At 38.7% G+C, this 19,714-nt stretch overlaps 1 protein-coding gene across 1 annotated transcript in view; it reads right to left on the bottom strand.

Annotated features, from left to right (window-relative positions):
• Nucleotides 1–19,714, bottom strand: part of KCNN2 (potassium calcium-activated channel subfamily N member 2) — a 143,210-nt gene that overhangs the window by 16,420 nt on the left and 107,076 nt on the right. Inside the window, exon 5 of the mRNA XM_077911247.1 lies at nucleotides 6,956–7,066. Within this exon, the coding sequence (XP_077767373.1) occupies nucleotides 6,956–7,066 (111 nt within the window). The remainder of the gene's footprint in view (nucleotides 1–6,955; nucleotides 7,067–19,714) is intronic.

Here is a 19,714-nt window from a genome sequence, read left to right as displayed (position 1 = left end):
TTTATCCTAACCATTTTCATTTGGATTTTCCGAGATGACAAGTGACGTTAAACATCTTTTCATGTACCTGTTGGGTATCTGTGTTTCTTCTTTGGAAAATCTCTGTTCAGGCCCTCTAACTATTTTTTAATTGGGATTATTTGGGGGTTTTTTGATGTTGAATTATATTAGTTCCTTATATATTTTGAATATTAACCCCCTATTTATCATTTGCAAATATACTCTCCCATTGAGTAATAGATTACCTTTCTGTTTTGTTGGTGGATGGTCCTTTTAATGTATTGTTGAATGTGGTTTACTCATATTTTGCTAAAGATTTTTATATCTATAGTCATCAGGAATATTGGCCTGTAATTTCCTTCCTTCCTTCCTTCCTTCCTTCCTTCCTTCCTTCCTTCCTTCCTTCCTTCCTTCCTTCCTTTTTCTTTTTTCTTTTTTTTTTTTTTTTTGTAGTGTCTTGAGGGTAGTGCTGACCTCGTAGAACGAATCTGGAAGCATTCCTTCCTCTTTCAACTTTCTGGAATAGTATGAGAAGAGTAGTGTTAACTCTTTGTTAAATGTTTGGTAGAATTCACCAGTGAAGCCATTTTGTCTTGGACATTTGTTGGGAGTTCATTAATGTTATGGGTTCAGTTTTACTACTAGTAATTGCTGTGCTCATATTTCCTACTTGCTGATTCAGTCTTGGAAGATTGTATGTTTCTAGGAATTTGCCCATTTCTTCTAGATTGTCCAATTTGTTGGCATATATTTTTTTGTAGTAGTCTCTCATAATCCTTTTTATTTTTGTCATGTCCATTGTTACTTCTCCTCTTTCATTTCTAATTTTATATATTTGAGTCCTTGCTCTTTTTTTGATTGAGGAGTTTGGTTAAGGGTTTATCCATTTTATGAACTTTTTCAATGAACCAGCTCTCAGAGTCTTGATTCCTTCTATTGTTTTTTAGTCTTGATTCCATTTACTTTGGCTCTAATGTTTAGTATTTCTTTCCTACTACCAACTTTGGGCATTATTTGTTCTTTTTTTCTAGTTTCTTTAACTGTAAGTTTATGTTATTTGTGATTGTTCTTGTTTCTTGAGGTAGGCCTGGATAGATATAAACTTCCCCCTAAGAAATGCTTTTGCTGCATTCCGAAGATTTTGGACTACTGTGTTTTCATTTTCATTTGTCTGTAGGTATTTTTTTAAATTTCTTCTTTGATTCTTCATAGACCCATTGATTATTTGGTAGCGTGTTAGATAGCCACCATGTATTTTTTTTTCCAGTTTTTTCTTGTAATTGTTTTCTAGTTTCAGAGGACTGTGGTTGGAAAAGATGCTTGTTATGATGTTAATATTCTTAAATTTATTGAGACTTGTTCTTTTACCTAATATGTGCTCTGTTCTGGAGAGTGTGCCATGTGCACTTGAAAATAATACGTATTCTGCTGTTTTTAGATGGTATGTTCCTTATATATATGTTAGGTCCACATGGTCTAATGTGTGTTCAAAGCCACTGTTTCCTGGTTGATTCTGTCTGGATGATCTATCCATTGATGTAAGTGGGGCGTTAAAGTCCCCTACTATTATTATATTACTCTCAACTTATCCCTTTATGTCTATTAACATTTGCTATGTATTTAGGTGGTCCCATGTTGGGTATATGGATATTTACAATTATATCCTTTTGTTGGACTTATCCCTTTATCATTATGTAATTCCCTTCTTTGTCTCCTGGTTTGTCTGTTTTGTCTGATGTAAGTATTGCTACCCCAGGTTTTTCCCCCTTCCATTTGCATGAAATATCTTTTTCCATCCCTATACTTTTTAGTCTGTATGTGTCTCTATGTCTAAAGAGAGTCTCTTGTAGACAGCATATAGATGGGTCTGTTTTTCTATTCATCTCATCACCTGGTGTCTTCTGATTCAATCATTTAATCCACTGACATTTAAAATAATCATTGATGGGTATATACTTATTGCTATTTTATTGTTTTTTTGGTTGTTTTTGCAATTCTTTTCTGTTTCTTCTTTTCTTGCTCTCTTTTGGTTTGATAGCTCTTGGTAGCTGTATGTTAGGATTCTTTTTATTTTGTGTGTATCTATTACAGGTTTTTGGCTGTGGTTACAATGAGGTGCCTATATAATATCCAGTGTATATAACAGTCTATAGTAAGTTGATGGTTACTTCAGTTTAAAGGCATTCTAAAAGCTGTACCTTCCTAGAGGGGTGCCTGGATGGCTCAGTCTGTTAAGCATCCGACTCTTGATTTTGGCTTAGGTCATGATCTCAGGATTGTGAGACCGAGTCCTGCATCAGGCTCTGTGCTGGGTGTGAAGCCTGCTTAAGACTTTTTCTCTCTCTACCTAATAAATAAATAAATAAATAAAAGCACTACCTTTCTTTCTTTTTTTTTTTTTTTAAGATCTTATTTATTCGTTTGAGAGAGAGAGAGAGAGAGAGAGAGAGAACAAGCAGGGGGAAAGGGAGAAGCAGGCTCCCTGCTGAGCAGGGAGCTCAACTCCAGGCTCCATCCAAGGACCCCAGGATCACGACCTGAGCCGAAGGCAGACATTCAACCACTGAGCCACCCAGGTGCCCCAGAACATTTAAGTTTTAAGTTTAGTCATTTCAATACGTGTTATGCTGTCAGCCTCTTTGGGTTTATCTTGTTTGGGTCTACTTCCTGGACCTGGATATCTGTTTCTTTCCCCCAGGTTAGAGAAGTTTTCAGCTGTTCTTTCTTTGGTAAGTATCCTGCCCCTTTCTCTCTCTTGTTTCTGGGACCCCTATAATGTGAGTTACCCGGTCTTCCATCTATTTCCTGCCTCCTTTGATCTGTTGTTGATTCCCTCTAGTGTGTTTTTCACTTATTATTGTATTTTTCAGCTCTGATTGGTTCTTTATATTTTCTATCCCTATTGAAGTTCTGAGTTCACCCCAACTCTGGTGAGCATCTTGAGGACCATTACTTTAACTCTTTATCAGGTAGGTTACTTATCTCCATTTTGTTTGTTCAGTTGTCTTAGATTTTGCCTTTTTCTTTCCTTTTGAATCTATTCCTCTGTGTCTTAATTTTGTCTCTCTTTGCTTATTACAATGTATTAGGTAGATCAGCTATGTCTCCTGGTCATGAAGTATTGGTCTTACATAGAGAGTGTCCTGTGGGGCCCAGTAGCATAGTCAAATCTGGCCACCACAACCAGGTACTCCGAGGTGTCCCCTGTGTTGGCTACATGTGCTCAGGCTTTGACTGCTCTAGGACCACTGGTAGATGGGGATAGCCCCCCTCCCTGGGGCAGTAGCTGCTTCAGGGGGATGCTCACTGGATGTAGCTGGATGACCAGTGCCAGCAAGGTAGATGGAGAGTACCAAAATTGGCTCCTACAAGTCTTGCCAGCCAGGCTGAAGGAGGGCAAGAAAATGGGTGTCCATCAGCCCTTCTATTCCTGGAGTAAGCTCCTACCAATTTGAATTCAGAAGCTACAGGGACTCATCTTTCTGGTGCAGGTCCCCAGTAATGGTAGATGCTCCATGTGGGGTTAGATGCTTAGTCCTTAGGTAGGATCTCTGTGCCTGTCATATCCCTGACCATCCTATGGGTTACTATGCAGGGGATTTGGTTCTCAACCACATCTTTGCCCCTTTGCCATGTGGCTTTTTCCTTATGTCTTTAATTGTAGATCTGATCTGCTAGTCTTCAGGTAATTTTCAGAGTCAGTTGCATTATCTTTCCTTGTAGCCTTGGTGTATCCATAGGAAGAGGTGAGCTCAGGATCCTATTATTCCATCATCTTCCAGTATTTTAGACTTTTTATTTAAAAAGTTAAAATTATAAATGGGCCCATTTAGAAATTCCATAAATAACTGATGGAATCAAGTTCCAAGTAAATGATACTTGTTAAGTTGAAGAGGACTATAAAGGAGCTATATTTTCATATATTGTATTGATTATAATAATGAAATGGGTATCATAAATGAGAAATTTGATTCTAATGCCATTTTAACACTTGTACCTCTACTGAGTGACATTTTGCCTATAAAATTCAAGCCGTCAGTAAGTCTGTTGGAGTGCCATAAGAGATTTCTGTCCCAAGTAATACTGCAAAGCAGCTACACTTTTAAGAAGTAGTAATGAGGTAATATAATTAATAAAGCATTGTGGAGAATGTGAACTTTGAAATTAGAATAGTATTTCTTACTAAAAAAGCTTTCTATAAAGAAAATCCCTATAGATGATGTTGCTTTAATACAAGAACTTAGAACAACTGCAAGAAAGACTTGAAAACATGGTCCATTTGGGGAAATGACACGCATTCACAAAAACCAAAGGAAGTCATCTAGATCCACAATCCTCCAAAGCAGACCAGGAATGGGTTTTAGGAGGCTCATGAGCAACAGAAGCAAGAACACAAGTACATAGATCTTCCATCTGTTTGCTGGAGGCACAGTAAAAGCTTGAAATTCCCTGAGTCGTGGGCTATGATATTTCAGTTCTACATCCTCAGTGGTTAACGCAGAACCCCAACTATACTAGGTATGCTGTATACTTTTGTTAAATACCTATTATAGTAAATTGAGTATATACAAGGAATATCCCTGGGGAATAACCCACGAAAGCAGCAGTTCTCACCATGGGCAATTTGGTCTCATAAGGGGACATTTGGCAATGTCTAGAGGCATTTTTGGTTGTCACAAGTCAGGGGAAATGCTACTGGCATCTACCAAGGATGCTGCTAAACAATCAACAACTCACAGAGACATCTGCAGAACAGAGAACTATCTAGTTCCAAAGGTCAATAGTGCTAAGGTTGAGTGACCCTGGGCTAAACTAATTCAATTCTAAAACCAAGCTGGAATATCTCCCAAATGAACCTGGGAGACCTGTACAAGTATCACAGATCTCTTCATCAAAGGCGTTCTACTGTGGGTTTGAAGATCAGTCTGTTCAGAAGTAGGATATGGAACAGCAATAGCCTAAAGTCAACCTAAAGAAATTATATGTATGCTTCTTTTCTTTTTTAAAGATTTTATTTATTTATTCATGAGAGACACATAGAAAGGGAGAGAGGCAGAGACACAGACAGAGGGAGAAGCAGACTCCCTACAGGGAGCCCGACGTGGGACTCAATCCTGGGATTCCAGGATCACGCCCTGGGCCGAAGGCAGGCACAAACCACTGAGCCACCCAGGGATGCCATATGTATGCTTCTTAAGTTAAAACTAAGTACCTACTTATGAAACACGGAGGATTCCGCCCCAACATGCTAACTTGGTTTCTCCTATTTGTGATCCTGTCACACCTTTTGTTTTTGTTGCCGAAAAGATTTACATGTTTGGGCTATGTTGTATTCTCATGTCATTTTCTACCTCTGTATGGCAATAAGTCAATTCTTGTGAAATTTATAATGTGTAATCTTCACAATCAGATTATTTGGATCATACAAGGGACTCTATGGAAGAGTTCTTTTGATACTGCACAACTTTTGATTTTTAAACATGAATCCTACAGTACGGAACTCATCCAAACAAGCCTAGGATAAGATCTAAAAACGTATGGCTCCAATTTTGGATTATATGTGGACAAATAGTCTAAAAGTCATGTATTTGCATCTCCTGGTATATTTTTGAAAGTGATAAGAATCCCAGCCCTCCAATCAGTTCTGTACTTATGTCTCTCCTTGTGCTTTTCTGTAATATTACCCATGTTCGTGAGTTTGGAGAGTGAGAGGAAACTAGATGGGATACGTCCAGGCCAAGAGCATGGCGTCTACAATCGAGTGGCTGAGAACATCAAGAATGCATGTGGACCTTCCAACTGAAATAAAGTCACACAATAGTGTCTGACTTAGAAATGAACAAGGTAATTGGAATCCATGTTTCCATTTCATAAATAGAACCAATAAGCATAAATATTTGCAGAGAAATGACTGATCTATTGGGAAGTATTTACCAAGATAACTTTTAGGTATACAGACAAAATCAGAAGTGAGTAAAAACACTGAGAAATGGAACTCTGCTTCAATCTCCATGGCTTCTTTTATGGGTAAATTTACCAAATAACATTATATTTAGTTAATTCAGTGACAACCTGACTAGATTCTACTTTGGGTTATGCAGCAAGATGACACTGCTATAAAATAATTCTTTAATATCTGACCTTTTATTTTGGTTTCTCAAGTAACTATTAAGAGAAGCTGAAAATTTAGTGGAAGTGGGATACAAATCTTTTCCCTCTTTGAAATAATGACTTTGAACAAGTTATCTAAGTTCTCTGTTATCTAACCTCTCCACATTTCTAAAATGGGCATAATACTAGCACTTCCCTTATAGAGTTGTCTGAGGATGGAACTAGCTTCCATGGGTGACATGCTTAGAGCCAAGCTTTGCATAGAGTGGGTGCTCTGTAAACACTGGGATTACTGTTTTCTACTGTAGTTTTCCCATGGGGATGCTACACTTCATCTTTTGCACAGCCTTTAAATCACAGAAAGAGCCTCCTATCTCTGCTCCTACCTTGCTTGAGGTCCTAAAAGTCATTGGCTGGTTCTTATTGTTGTTGCAACCCCAGTCTTTAGAAGAGTGGTTCACAGAAGCTCAATAAAACATTGTTGAACCACTTTCCTGTAAAATTTCTAGATTACATTGACAGTGTGTTCCTTCCTACTTGATTACATATTGCAATGTCCCTTCTCATGTCCTGCAAACTTAAATGTTAAGTGTGCCTATTTATTGAGATTGACGTGATCTGTTTTTATTCTTTAGTAAATACCAAGGTCATCCAATTATTTCCTCCTTCACCTAAAGTTAGGATGAGTCTGTTCTCAATGTGAAAAAAATGGAACAGATTCCAAGAAGGCCTTAACTGGAAACCATGTCATTTTAGCTTCAGAGGTCAAAAGAAAAATCCTATTGCCCAACATGGAAAAACACACAATCATATTCCCTTTGAAGATCCAGGGATGATAACTCACTCTTTTAGTCAGCTGAGTATCCATCATGAAGTTGTGCACGTGTTTTTCTGCTTTGGTAAGTTCTAGCTTCCTTGCCACCACAGCGACCACCAGGGCTGTGCAACCAGCACCCTGAAAACCACAAGAGAAGAGAACCCCAACACATTATTACTTTTAGTCTCAGTGACATTAAAAAAATCATAATTTTTAAAAATATTTTATTTATTCCTAAGAAACACAGAGAAAGAGGCAGAGACATAGGCAGAGGGAGAAGCAGGCTCCCCACAAGGAGTCTGATGTGGGGCTTGATCCCAGGACCTGAGCCAAAGGCAGATGCTCAACCACTGAGCCACCCTGTGCCCCCAAAAATGTTTTTCACCAAGTACAGAAGTATCTAGAGATAAAACTACAAAAACAACAAAACAACAACAACAACAACAACAACAACAACAACAACAACAACACTGTGGCATTTAATGCCTTCAACAAATATTACCAGAAATGCCTGGTCAGAAAGCACCAGCAGTCTGCCTGTAGGTGGGGATCTAAAACCTTAGTTCATTTATTTTAAGACCTAAAACATTGATATTTGAGTCAAACATATTTTAATCATAAGAAATAAGTAGTAAAGGAGCAACATGTGGAAATTTCAGAGATTTCTTAAAACATACACACAACAGAGCATTTCAGTTATATACCTAGAAGTATAATAGGAAACAATAATAGCTGAATAAATGATATAAATGCATGGAGTAGAAATGACAACTGTTCTCTAAAAAACAACATTGCAGAATCTTCCCTCAACATAAGACCAGAGGTCTTCAGGCCAACTAACTGTGTATGCAACACAGTGATTTGAACCTGGACAACCGAGCTATCTAGTGCTGAAGGTAAGGGATAACTATGCTATTCCTGATGTTTACCAGGACCAAGAAAGGCACAGGCTACTTTTATTTGGAGAAAGATCAGCAATGGCCCTTTTTAAATTATAGGCTGCTGTGTTGATCTCTTAGGAAGAGACAGGAGACACTGTGTGGTACCCCAGGGATTAGAGTCCTGCTGCTCCATGATCACGTGCATGAGGTCTAGGGTCTTCTTAACTCTTAGACCAGTGATCACATGCAGGGCCAGGAGGCAGGGCTGTGGTACCACTGAGTACCCCTTAGGCAAAGTCATGCTGCTGCAGTCACCTCGTGGGTTCTGGGAACAGCCAACCTTGTGGGAGCAAAGGGAGCATCTGAGAACCTACCAAACAACAGGTTCGTGAAAGGTACGTGGGGCCATGTGGACAGAATCACTCCCCTGAGAGGACCACAGGACAATAGAGATTACCTGACTGTCTCAATAGACAGCAATGAAAGCAGAGTTTAGGCAGGAGCCCACTGAAGATGGACACCAACAGTGCAAGGTTACAATAGATGCGGATCTTTTAGCAGACTTGAATTTTCTTTAAAAAGATTTTATTTATTCATTTAACAGAGAGGGAGAAGGAGCAGAAGCAGGGGTAGCAGCAGAGGGAGAGAGAGAAGCAGGCTCTCTACTGAGCAGGGAGCCCAATGTGGGGCTTGATCTCAGGACCCCAGCATCATGACCTGAGCTGAAGGCAGAGGCTTCACAGATGAGCCACCCAGAAGCTCCCAGACTTGAATCTTTTTAAACTAGTTTTCTTTTCTTTTTCTTTTTTATTTTTTTATTATTATTTTTTAAATTTTTTTATTGGAGTTCAATTTGCCAACATATAGCATAACACCCAGTGCCCCCCTCAGTGCCCATCACCCAGTCACCCCAACCCCCTGCCCACTTCCCCTTCCACTACCCCTTATTCATTTCCCAGAGTTAGGTGTCTCTCATGTTTTGTCACCCTCACTGATATTTTCACTCATTTCTCTCCTTTCCCTTTATTCCCTTTCACTTTTAAACTAGTTTTCAAAAGCATCCCCTTTGGCTATATAAAATAAGCCAAAATGGTAAGGTGCTCATTGGATAGCTATCCAAGAGAGCCCCAAATTCCCATAAGGGGACCTGGTTTTCCTCATTCCCAGTAAGTCTGAAAATCACTAATTATAAAAGCAACTCTGTGCCTTATAAACATGGTAGTCTCATCTTCAGTAGTGAATACTGAGGCATGGGATTTACTCATAGCATATCCACATCCATAATTTGGCCATTTTGAAATTTTATTTCTATAATGCTTAAAGGCAGCATAAAATTTAAATAAGCAAGTCAGAAAATTAGATGCATTATTTGCTCCTATTTTTTAAAAAGGATCCACATTTGGGAACAAATTTAAGGGAGTGAAAGACTTATACTCCAAAAATTTAAGACACCAAAGAATACACAAATCGATAGAAAGATGTAGCTTGCTCATGAATTGGAGGAATTAAGATATCCATGCTATTCACAGTACTCTACAGATTCAGTATAATCCTTATCAAAATTTCAATGGTATTTTTCACAGACCTAGAACAAATGAGCCCCAAATTTTTATTTAACCACAAAAGACCTCCCAACAGCCAAAGCAATCTTGAGAAAGGAGAACAAAGCTAGAGGTATCATGCTCCCTGATCTCAAACCACAATACAAAGCTATAGTCATCAAAACGGTATGGTACTAGCACAAAAATAGACACACAGATCAATGGAACAGGATAGGGAGCACAGAAATAAACCTATGTTCTATGGCAAATTGACAACAAAGGTGACAAGAATAAAAAATGGGGAAAAGATAGTTTTTTTTGATAAATGGTATTGGGAAAACCAGACCACTTTCTTATACCATCCAAAAAAATAAACTCAAAATGAATTCAAGACCTAGATGTGAGACCTGAAACCATAAAACTCCTAGAAAAATAACATAGACAGTAAACTCTTGGACATTACTCTGAGCAGTAAAATTTGGATTTGTTTCTTTAGGCAAGGGCAACACAAGCAAAACAAGAAATGAGGTAACATCAAACTAGAAAACCATCCACAAAGCAAAAAGCAATCTACTTAGTGAATGAAAATGATATTTGCAAATGATAGATCCAAGAAGAGGTTAATATCCAAAATATATAAAGAACTACAAAAAAAAAAAAAGAAGAAGAAGAAGAACAACTACAACTCAACACCCTGAAAAACCAAATAACCTGATTAAGAATGGGTAGGGAACCCATATAGACATTTCTTCTAAGAAGACTTATAGATGGCCAGCAGACACACGAAAAGATGTTCAGCATCACTAGTCATCAGGGAAGTACAAACCAAATCCACAATGAAATACTGCCTTATACCCGTCAGAATGGCTAATACCAAAAAGACAGAAATAACAAGTGTTGGCAAAGATGTGGAGGAAAAGGAGCCCTTGTGTACTGTTGGTGGGAATATAAACTGGTGCAGCCACTATGAAAACCAGTATGGCAGTTTCTCAAAAAATTAAAAGTAGAACTACACACAATCCAATAATTCCACTTCTGAGTATTTATCTGAAGAAAACAAAAACAGTAATTTGAAAAGATATACACATCCCTATGTTCATTGTAGTAGTAAAGTAGCCTAGATACAGAAGCAACGTGTGCATCAGTAGATGAATGGATAAAGATGGTGTGTGTGTCTGTGTATGTATATATGTGTATATATACGTGCATGCATGCATACAATGGAATATTACTCAGCCATAAAGAATGTGCTCTTGCCATTCAACAACATGGATGGAATGAGAAGGTTCTATGCTAAGTGAAATAAGTCAGAGAAAGACAAATACTATATGATATCAGTATATGTGGAATTTTTAACAAACAAACACAACAGAAACACAAATAAATACAGAGAACAAACTTCTGATTTTAAAATAAATAGATCATGGGGATACATAGGAATACATTCTAAGGAATATAGTAAATAATATTGTGATGACTTTGTATGGTGACAGAGGGTAACTAGACTTGGGATCATTTCATAATGTATAGAAATGTTGGTTCACTGCATTATATGCTGAAACTAACATAGTATTATGTATCAAGTATATTTCAAGTTAAAAAGAAAAAAAGGATGGCCCTTGGAGGCATGTACATCTATTTTGTTCACTTGCAAACATTTGCCAAAAAAATCTAAATAGTTTCGGTGTACTGATAAGGGGCTAACCTACATCAGTGGATGGGATCAGTAGCCACTCAAGATGGCCATCCATACCTGACTACTGTAGTTAGCGTTTGTTTGAGATATATGGGATCACCTGTTGCAAGTTGCTCCCAGGGTGCTCGTCAGAGACTTATGAGAAATTCAAGAGCAGCTATGGTTTCTGAATAAGCAGAGAATGTAAAAATCGGAGGGGCTTCCACTGCTTAGGGAGAGAGAGCTGTGAGCGGCAGTTGGCACTCAAAGTTGAATATTGTTCTCCCCTGGCAGGTGGCCCATGCTGAGATCCTTCTGGAAAGAAATCAACATTCTAACAGGAGTGGAAAATCACTGGTATCAAGAGCCTTTGAAAGTCGATTTTTATTTGTGTTTATTCTTGGGCTTTTTTTTTTTTTTTTTCCTTCCTGATACTGGCCCATTCCCTTGTGGAGTGTTCTCTAGCTCACCAAAAGTCTTGTGCACTAAAGTGAGTACCTCTGTTGCAAATTGCAGAAGCAGGTGAGTCTGACAATTTAGGAATTATTCAAATTCTTACCTGTATCTGTTACTCCATTATCCTAACTGTACCCTTTAAACGGTATCTGAAGGGCCACTTAGAAACCTCCTTCTGTTCAAATATGGTCACGCCTTTAGTTTTATTTTAATTAGGGAAACCATAAACTCCTATGCCCTCAAGTCCTTAATATTTATAAAAGGATTCCAAGTGTATAGAATCGGGTTTCAAAAATGTAACTTTAAAAAAAAATTTAGAGGTATACAAAATGAGGCCTGCTCATCCCTGAAAGCTTTCTGGGGTCAAAGGAAATCCCTGCCCCCATTAATGGTTGTACTGATTTTATTGTCCATCCAGTTCCCTGAAGTGAACACAAATGAAAGTAAACATGCTTTTACAACATTTTCTCCAAAGCTTGTCGTCATCACAATGGATGTAGAAACAGTTGGGATGAACATATGTTACTCTCTGAAATGAAGATCTCTGTATGCCTTTAACAAGATGAGTCATATTCCTTTCACCAAAGTCAGAAAATGTATCCTGGTTACTTGTCTCCCATTTCATTTACATTATGATGGAAAAGCGAAGCAAATCATTGGCCTATCCCTTCAAGATACTTTGGCATCTAAACACCACGTGAAGAAAACACAGTATGTTTATGAAGCTAATAGATTCAAGGTAGATGTAGAGGTTCTCCTTAGCTGGTGTATCATCTTTCCTTCTAACAAATTAAATGTTGCAAGAGAGAGAGGAAGGAAGGAGAGGTCTTGTCCTTAGGAGGTATCATTACTAACGCCCATTGCCTTAACCAGATCAAAGCAAACAAATGACAATCAGCAGAAGCAGAGGTTGAGCCCCAATACCTAGAGAGTCTGAGCTGCTGCCAAATGAAAACACAGTCTTTTCTCCACTCTGCATTTCCTCATCCTAGCACAAAAATTGTAAGCCATGTTGGGCCCCAGAATGTTCAGAAAGAAGTTCATCTTCCCCAAGATCATTTTAATACATGATGCTTGAAAAATCAACATCCTAGTCATTTTACTTCAGGTCACCTGGCTATGCTCATCCTGCACATACTTTCAAGAATCATTTTGGAAAACCATTTTGGGAGCAAGCTTTAACAATTTAATAATGCAAGCAATGGAGAAGGGAAGTTCCTTTAAGAGCACACTGGGTAAAGGTTTTGATTCTTACTTAAAAAGGCAGCTGCCAGAGATTTAACATAAATACTGAAATGTGTAATTTTCTTTTAGAAATTCCAGAATCCACACCCTCACCAAGAATGACTAATGAAAAAATGCTAGTGTTCAAAATACTCTAGTGTTAAATTAGTTATCCTCCTGCAAGTCTTATACTAGCTCCTAAAAGCTCAAACTTTCAGTGTGACAGCCAATTTGTTCAACTAACAGTAATTAAAATTTATCAAAATATAGTCAATTTGAAAAAAATTGCACTTTTCCCCTAAAATACATCCAAATTAATAAAACAGCTTTAAGACCGATTAACTTTCATTTAAAAATATCTCCATATCCTCCAAAAGGAAGGTAAATGAGTCTTTGGCAATAACTGCCCATTTTTCTGTCTCTGGGGTTGACTGATTCAATATCACGGAATAATAAACACATTTTACTGCATTTATTGTCTGATGTTTTCTTTTTTATGCAAATATGTCCACCAATCACTTCTGGCAAATAAAATTCTATAAAACACTCAGCTTTATTATTATGTCCCACTGGAATTCTGCAAGATCTCCTCAGGTCATGAAAGTCAACAACAGTCAAGATAATTTGGAAGATAAGTGGCCCAAGTTTCTTTAAAGACAAGTCGGTATTTGCTGTTAGGAGGGCAGAAGTCAAGTCCAATGTCCTCATCCAGGAGAAGAGGGGACGAGAGAGGTGTGTGTGTGTGTGTGTGTGTGTGTGTGTGTGTGTGTGTGGTTTTCTGAGGTCAGTGAAAAAACCTATACCTGGAAAACCCCAATCTCCTTTGGAGTGATTTGCTTGTTCAGCTCATTCTTGTACTTGGATGACTGGAAAGAAAGAAGTGGTGCATAAACCTGGTCATCAACCATGAGTCATGCCTGGGTTTAAATCTCCTTATTAGCAATGGTGCCAGCATGAGCGCATGTATTTTAAAGATGGGAAGGGTAGCCCTGCTGCCAAATAAAAATGCTGAGAGTTGAGAAAAATTAGGTGGAACTGCAGAGTCAACATGTCAAAAGCTAGAAGGTCACCACAACTTCCAACACCACTTGTCTGGACCTGGAAGAAAGCAGCTATTATATTTCTTGCAAAATATTCCTAGGGAGAAATGAAGGTCCTTCAGGAATTGGTGGGGATTTTGGCCTTAGGACTGACAAGGCCCATCCTCCCCGCCTGCTCCTCTGCACAAAACAAACTATTCTAAGAATTTAAAGATAGGCTCTCCTCACTGAGCCTTTATTTGATGAGATTCACTAAACACATGTAAACCAAAAACTTTTTCAAAGTTATTATTGGAGATTATCAAGTTGTTATTTGATATTAAGCACCTTATGTCAAATTATATTAAGACCTATAAAAAGGATTCTGGGGTGGATTGTTTTGTTTTGTTTTTGCTTATTCACACAGCAATATCAAGAACTGACTTTAGTTTCTCAGGATATCTATGTCCACTGGCAGAGGGAAAAAAAAATCTCCAAATGGAGAGACAGTAGCATGAATAAGTAGCACGAATATAACCAGATCTGAGGTTTAGCCCTCCTGAATACCATTTTCTTTATAAGCTTTGGCTAATGTATCTGTGTTCTGGAATATTCTCTGAGTGAAGAGTGTAGGGTTCCTACCCTTCAGAATGAAAATTGACCTCTGACGATTGACTGAGGTGCCATGTAACCTCAAATCAAGACCTTTCAACACTGGGTAATATGATGGCAGCAGGATTATTATCCAAAGGTCTCATCCTAAGATGGTATACAAGTTCCCTGAATAAAATTGAACAATTCACTGGTGCTGTGATTTTTACATTGTTAAGAACTGCAGAAATGGTTGGAGAAAACCTTAATCATGCTTCTGAAGTGGACTCACTTGTGTTCAGGGATCCATGGGGGACCACTTATCAGATAATAATCCATGTCCCAAGGATGGGGCAGATAATACTTCACATTTTAAGGTAACTTTGCCAAAAAATCTAGTCATCTATATTCTAGTTAAAGGGCCCGCAAGAGATGCCATAATACTACAGAGTAGACAAGCAAAATGACAAGTGACTAAATGACACTGCATTCTCATATAAGACAAGAGATACTCTTTCACCAATGAAGCTCTATTCTCCTCTTGAAACAATCCTATATATTCCCAAGCAAGGGGAAATTAAAGCTTTCAGCATGTATTTTGTCTATACATACAGATATGAAAGGGTAGATAGGATAACTTTTTAAATGCTAAGCAAAACAATTACCTTCTCTACATCAAGTTAAGATAATGAGAAACCAGCTGACAAAACGCTATGACACCAATGATCTAACAACGCTGTTTGCCCAACTCCTTCAACCAACAAAATAAAGCCATTTAGAGCTCATCGCACTGGTTGTCGTGACGTCTACACTAATGAAGTGTCAGGGCCTCGGGAGGACCCCACAGAAGGAAGACAGATGAATAAAGAAAAAAACCTTCATGTTTTCTCTGGAAGGCTGATGAGTGACTATTATGCAATCCTGTGAGTTCATATTTTTAAAATACTGTCCAGGAGAGAGGAAGTGATCTTTGTCTCTTCAGCTTTACTATTAGGTAGGTCTTGGTGGAGGAAACTTGTGCTGGACTTGTCTGATCTATCACAGTATAATACTTGCATCTAAGATTGTCTTACTTTAGCATTACCATCATTATCTGTGTAGGACATTGCAAACAGTGCTGTAAAAACAAGAAAAGCTTTGCACAACTGTCTTGGATTCACAATTGACATCTCGGACGAGGAGAGGTTATTTTTTGATAAGGCCATTTGTTTGTCTCTTAGAATATTCTGGAGAATTCTGTCTCTTCGCCGTTTAACAATAGATTTCTGCCCAGAGCACTGCAGATTAATCTTAATGTCCTTGGAACCCAAAATATCACTCATGACACAAATCAGCTATTTAAAAATTTTAAATTATAGTTTAATTTTGGGTTTTTAACTAATGAAATGTGAACATCTAAGAAGGTGCCATGAAGTAATTCACTAGTTTCAGGAGTTTTCTGAAAAAAGGCAGTGCTCATTTCTTTATGTGTACATTTTGAAATGGGAAAGCTTTATAGATGTTAACATTTGGAATGACTGTATCTTAGGTCAAAATAAAAAAACACACACACATAAAGCTATAAATTCTATCAATTTCATAAACACAAGAACCAGAAAATTCAAATATAAAAGAACACAGAGAAATATAGCACTTCAGAGATAATATACAAGATGATTCAGGGATGACCCTGTCCTTTCTCAAGAGTGTTGTAAATTGTGCTTCTTTTTCACAATTTAGTAGGGACCAGATGGAGAGAGAGAGAGAGAGAGAGAGAGAGAGAGAGAGAGAGACGGCCCATGGGAAATCTGACACTGCATTTTACCTAAACAGGCATTGCAAAAGCCCAAGGGGGAATAGGGAAATAAATGCCTGAAATAAAAGGAAGTCATGTCTGGTTTAGATAATCCCAAAGAGACAAATTGGTATTTAAATTTCCTGAAAGCAAAAGCAAAAAAAAAAAAAAAAAAAGTATCTGGCAAAACACATTTCATCTTAAGGAAACTAACCATTTCTGTGGGCTGTGAAAACAAGTTAGCTTCTTCTATATATCTTTACTGTCAGCCAAACACTCTCCATACCAGTTTGTAGGTAACCTGCAGCCAAGCACTGTCAATACCCAGGAAATTTATGGGAAAGTGTCAGCTCCTGGATCTCTGATGCCTGATTCCATAGGAAGTTGCTTGGTCTAGGGATAGACACAATCCAACTCCATGCAGTGTTTTGTGTAAGTTAGCTCAAGATTACTAAATTTCTCTACATGCAAATAAGCCATTTTTGATGGGGCCAATTAAGAAATAAGTCTGTTCGAAGGGGGACATGAACTCCAATATTTACAGCATCAATGTCCACAATAGCCAAACTATGGAAAGAGCCCAGATGTCCATCAACAAATGAATGGATCAAGATGTGGTGTATATATACAGTGGAGTATTACTCAACCATCAGAAAGGATGAAATCTTGTCATTTGCAATGACATGGGTGGAACTAGAGTATTATGCTAGTGAAATAAGTCAGGCAGAGAGGATAAATACCATATGATTTCACTTCTATAAGGAATTTAAGAAACAAAACAGATGAACATAGGGGAAGTGAAGGAAAAATAAAATATAAAAACAGAAGGAGGCAAAGCATGAGAGACTCAACTATAAGGAACAAACTGAGGGTTGTTGGAGGAGAGGTAGGCGACATGGGGTAACTGGGTGATGGGCATTAAGGAGGGCACGTGATGTGATAAGCAGTGTGTGTTATATGCAACTGATGAATCACTGAATACTACCTCTTAAACTGATAATACACTATATCCTAACTAAATTCAACTCAAGAAAAAAGTTTTTTAAAAATCTGGTCTGTTCCTTACACAGGAAATGGAGTGGAGCTACTCAGCCTAAGAACAGAGTGTCTGTTTCATCATCATTCTAGAGGGCAGCGATGAGGTCACTGTGAATTTCAGGGCACATACCACCTTTGTTTTCATACTGAGTAAAAGTTGATTATAACTTCTATTTTTTCTGTAAAGTAGGATCAGTAGCGAAACTTAAGCAAATAAGTAGTTCAAGTAACTAAATAAATGATTTGTGCTGTCAGGTGAAGCTGTGGAGACTGTAAGGACGAAGAAAAAAAGCGAGGAAAGCTAGAAGTAACAAGAAGATCTGGGCAAGGTTAATCTCAAACCTGGTTCTGATCCACAGCATATTAAGCTATTTGCATAAGCCCTGAGTCATACCTGATTCAACAATAAAAAGAAGGGGGGGGGGACACCTTACCAAAAAGGAACACCAAGGAAATTGTTTCTAAGAAGCTTAAGGGGAAAGACTCTGCAATTAGCAGTTCTGTTTTTATAAATAGCATCATTCATGTCCCTTGTGGGCTTGTTATGGCCCTCCAAAAATACATCCCTGCAAATTTTATTTCCCAAAGCATTATGCTATATAAGAAAATGCTATTTTCTGAGGAAAGAAGACGAAGTGATCCAATAGTTAACAGGACAGACCATATCCATCGTCATGAAAAACCAAGTTCGTTAAAATGCACACAACTATATTTTTCTTTTATAAGCAAACAATGTTAAATGATAAACCCAGATTATATTCTTGACAACTGGGACTTGAAATTGGCATCTTGTTACTTCTGGTGACCTTAAAATTGGCCCCAGATTTTATTTTCACATCTAGCTACCTTATCCCTGGTCAGTACTACCAAGTGGGAGAAGAACGTTCCCACTCCATCTATGCCATGGGCACTCCAGCTAGCTCTAACTCTTGGAACAATCTTCCGAGGCAGCTGCTACAAGGGTACAGGCTGCCCTGGCTACCATTCAAAGGCCCTCCCGTGGAGAGCTTATCCCTCTGCTGCCAACCTGGGGGTGGACACAGTGGAGGCATTGGGAGGGATGCCTAACTTCAGAAATTCTGGGAATTTCCTGCTTAAGGAGCTCCTGGTACCAGCTCTCATATCCTGATGTCAGCAGAAAACCAAAGAAGCATCAAGATAATGCTTTTCGCTGTAACCAAACTATAAAAAAGCAGAGGAGGAATAAAGAGAACCTGGGTCACTGAACACAGAGCATCGACTGGAAGCTACACCTGGCTTAAACATTTCAAAGTTCATTCACACTGCATTATGATAAATTTGAGACAATTTGCTGCCCTCCCATCTTGATCTACCTAAAGCACATGTCACAAACTAGTCCTGGTCAAGTTGTAATATGTAAGGAGTAGGGATCATGTCTGTACCTGCTCTGCCTCCCAGAAGAGCAGTGGCATGCCGGGCATCTGGGTGGCTCAGTCAGTTAAGCATCTGACTCTTGATTTCAGCTCAGGTCATGATCTCATGGGTCATGAGGTTGAATCCCACATTGGGATTCCCACTGCTTGGTATTTGCTCTCTCCCTCTCCTCTCCCTCTCTCTCTACCCCTACCCCCGACTCATACACTCTCTCTAAATCAAGCAATCAATCAATCAGTGACATACCATCACAGGCAGCAAATCCTTCTCAAGAGCTCCCCAAGACCTGGCCTCCTATCCCAGCCTCATGCCATTCCACTTCCCTACCTGACTCTGTGCACTCCTGGCCCAGTGGCCTGGCTCGAAGGTCCTCCTTGACTCACTACCTTCAAATATTTCCTCCTTCTGGATGCCTACCTTTGCCTAAAGCCTACCTTAGCTTTACAAGTCAACTTTCCAGGAATAGAAAAAGGAAAATATTATTTTTAAAAAGATTTTATTTATTAATTCATGAGAGACACAGAGAGAGAGAAAGGCAGAGACACAGGCAGAGGGAGAAGCAGGCTCCATGCAGGGAGCCCGATGTGGGACTCGATCCCAGGTCTCCAGGATCACACCCTGGGCTAAAGGCGGCGCTAAACCACTGAGCCACCAGGCTGCCCAAAGGAAAATATTATTAAGAAAATCATAAGGAAAACACATTTACTGTACTTTACTGTACTTATTGGGGAAAAATCTGCATATAAGCAGCCCCATGCAGTCCAAACCCTTGCTGTTCAAGGGTCAACTATAGTCTAATTCGTTTAGTGAGAAAATGCAACTCTTCAGCCCTTCAACACACTTCAAAGTAGGTTATTATGATCCACATTTTGCAGGTAAGGGAAGTAAGTTTTTTTTTTTTCTTTTTTAAAGATTTTATTTATTGGAATGTCTGGGTGGCTCAGTGGTTGAGTGTCTGCCTTCGGCTCAGGGTGTGATCCCAAGGTCCTGGGATCGAGTCCCATATCAGGCTTCTTGCAGGGAGCCTGCTTCTCCCTCTGCCTCGGTCTCTGCCTCTCTCTCTCTGTGTCTCTTATGAATAAATAAATTTTTTAAAATAAATATTTTATTTATTTGTGAGAGAGAGCGAGAGCATGAGCAGGGGAGAGGAGCAGAGGAAGAGGGAGAAGTAGGCTCCCAACTGAGCAGGGAG

This window comes from Canis aureus, chromosome 10 (genome assembly GCF_053574225.1).
Source record: "Canis aureus isolate CA01 chromosome 10, VMU_Caureus_v.1.0, whole genome shotgun sequence".
Taxonomy (NCBI): Eukaryota; Metazoa; Chordata; class Mammalia; order Carnivora; family Canidae; genus Canis; species Canis aureus.
Note: the sequence above shows the minus strand (reverse complement) of the source record. Positions and strands in the feature narration are given on the sequence as shown.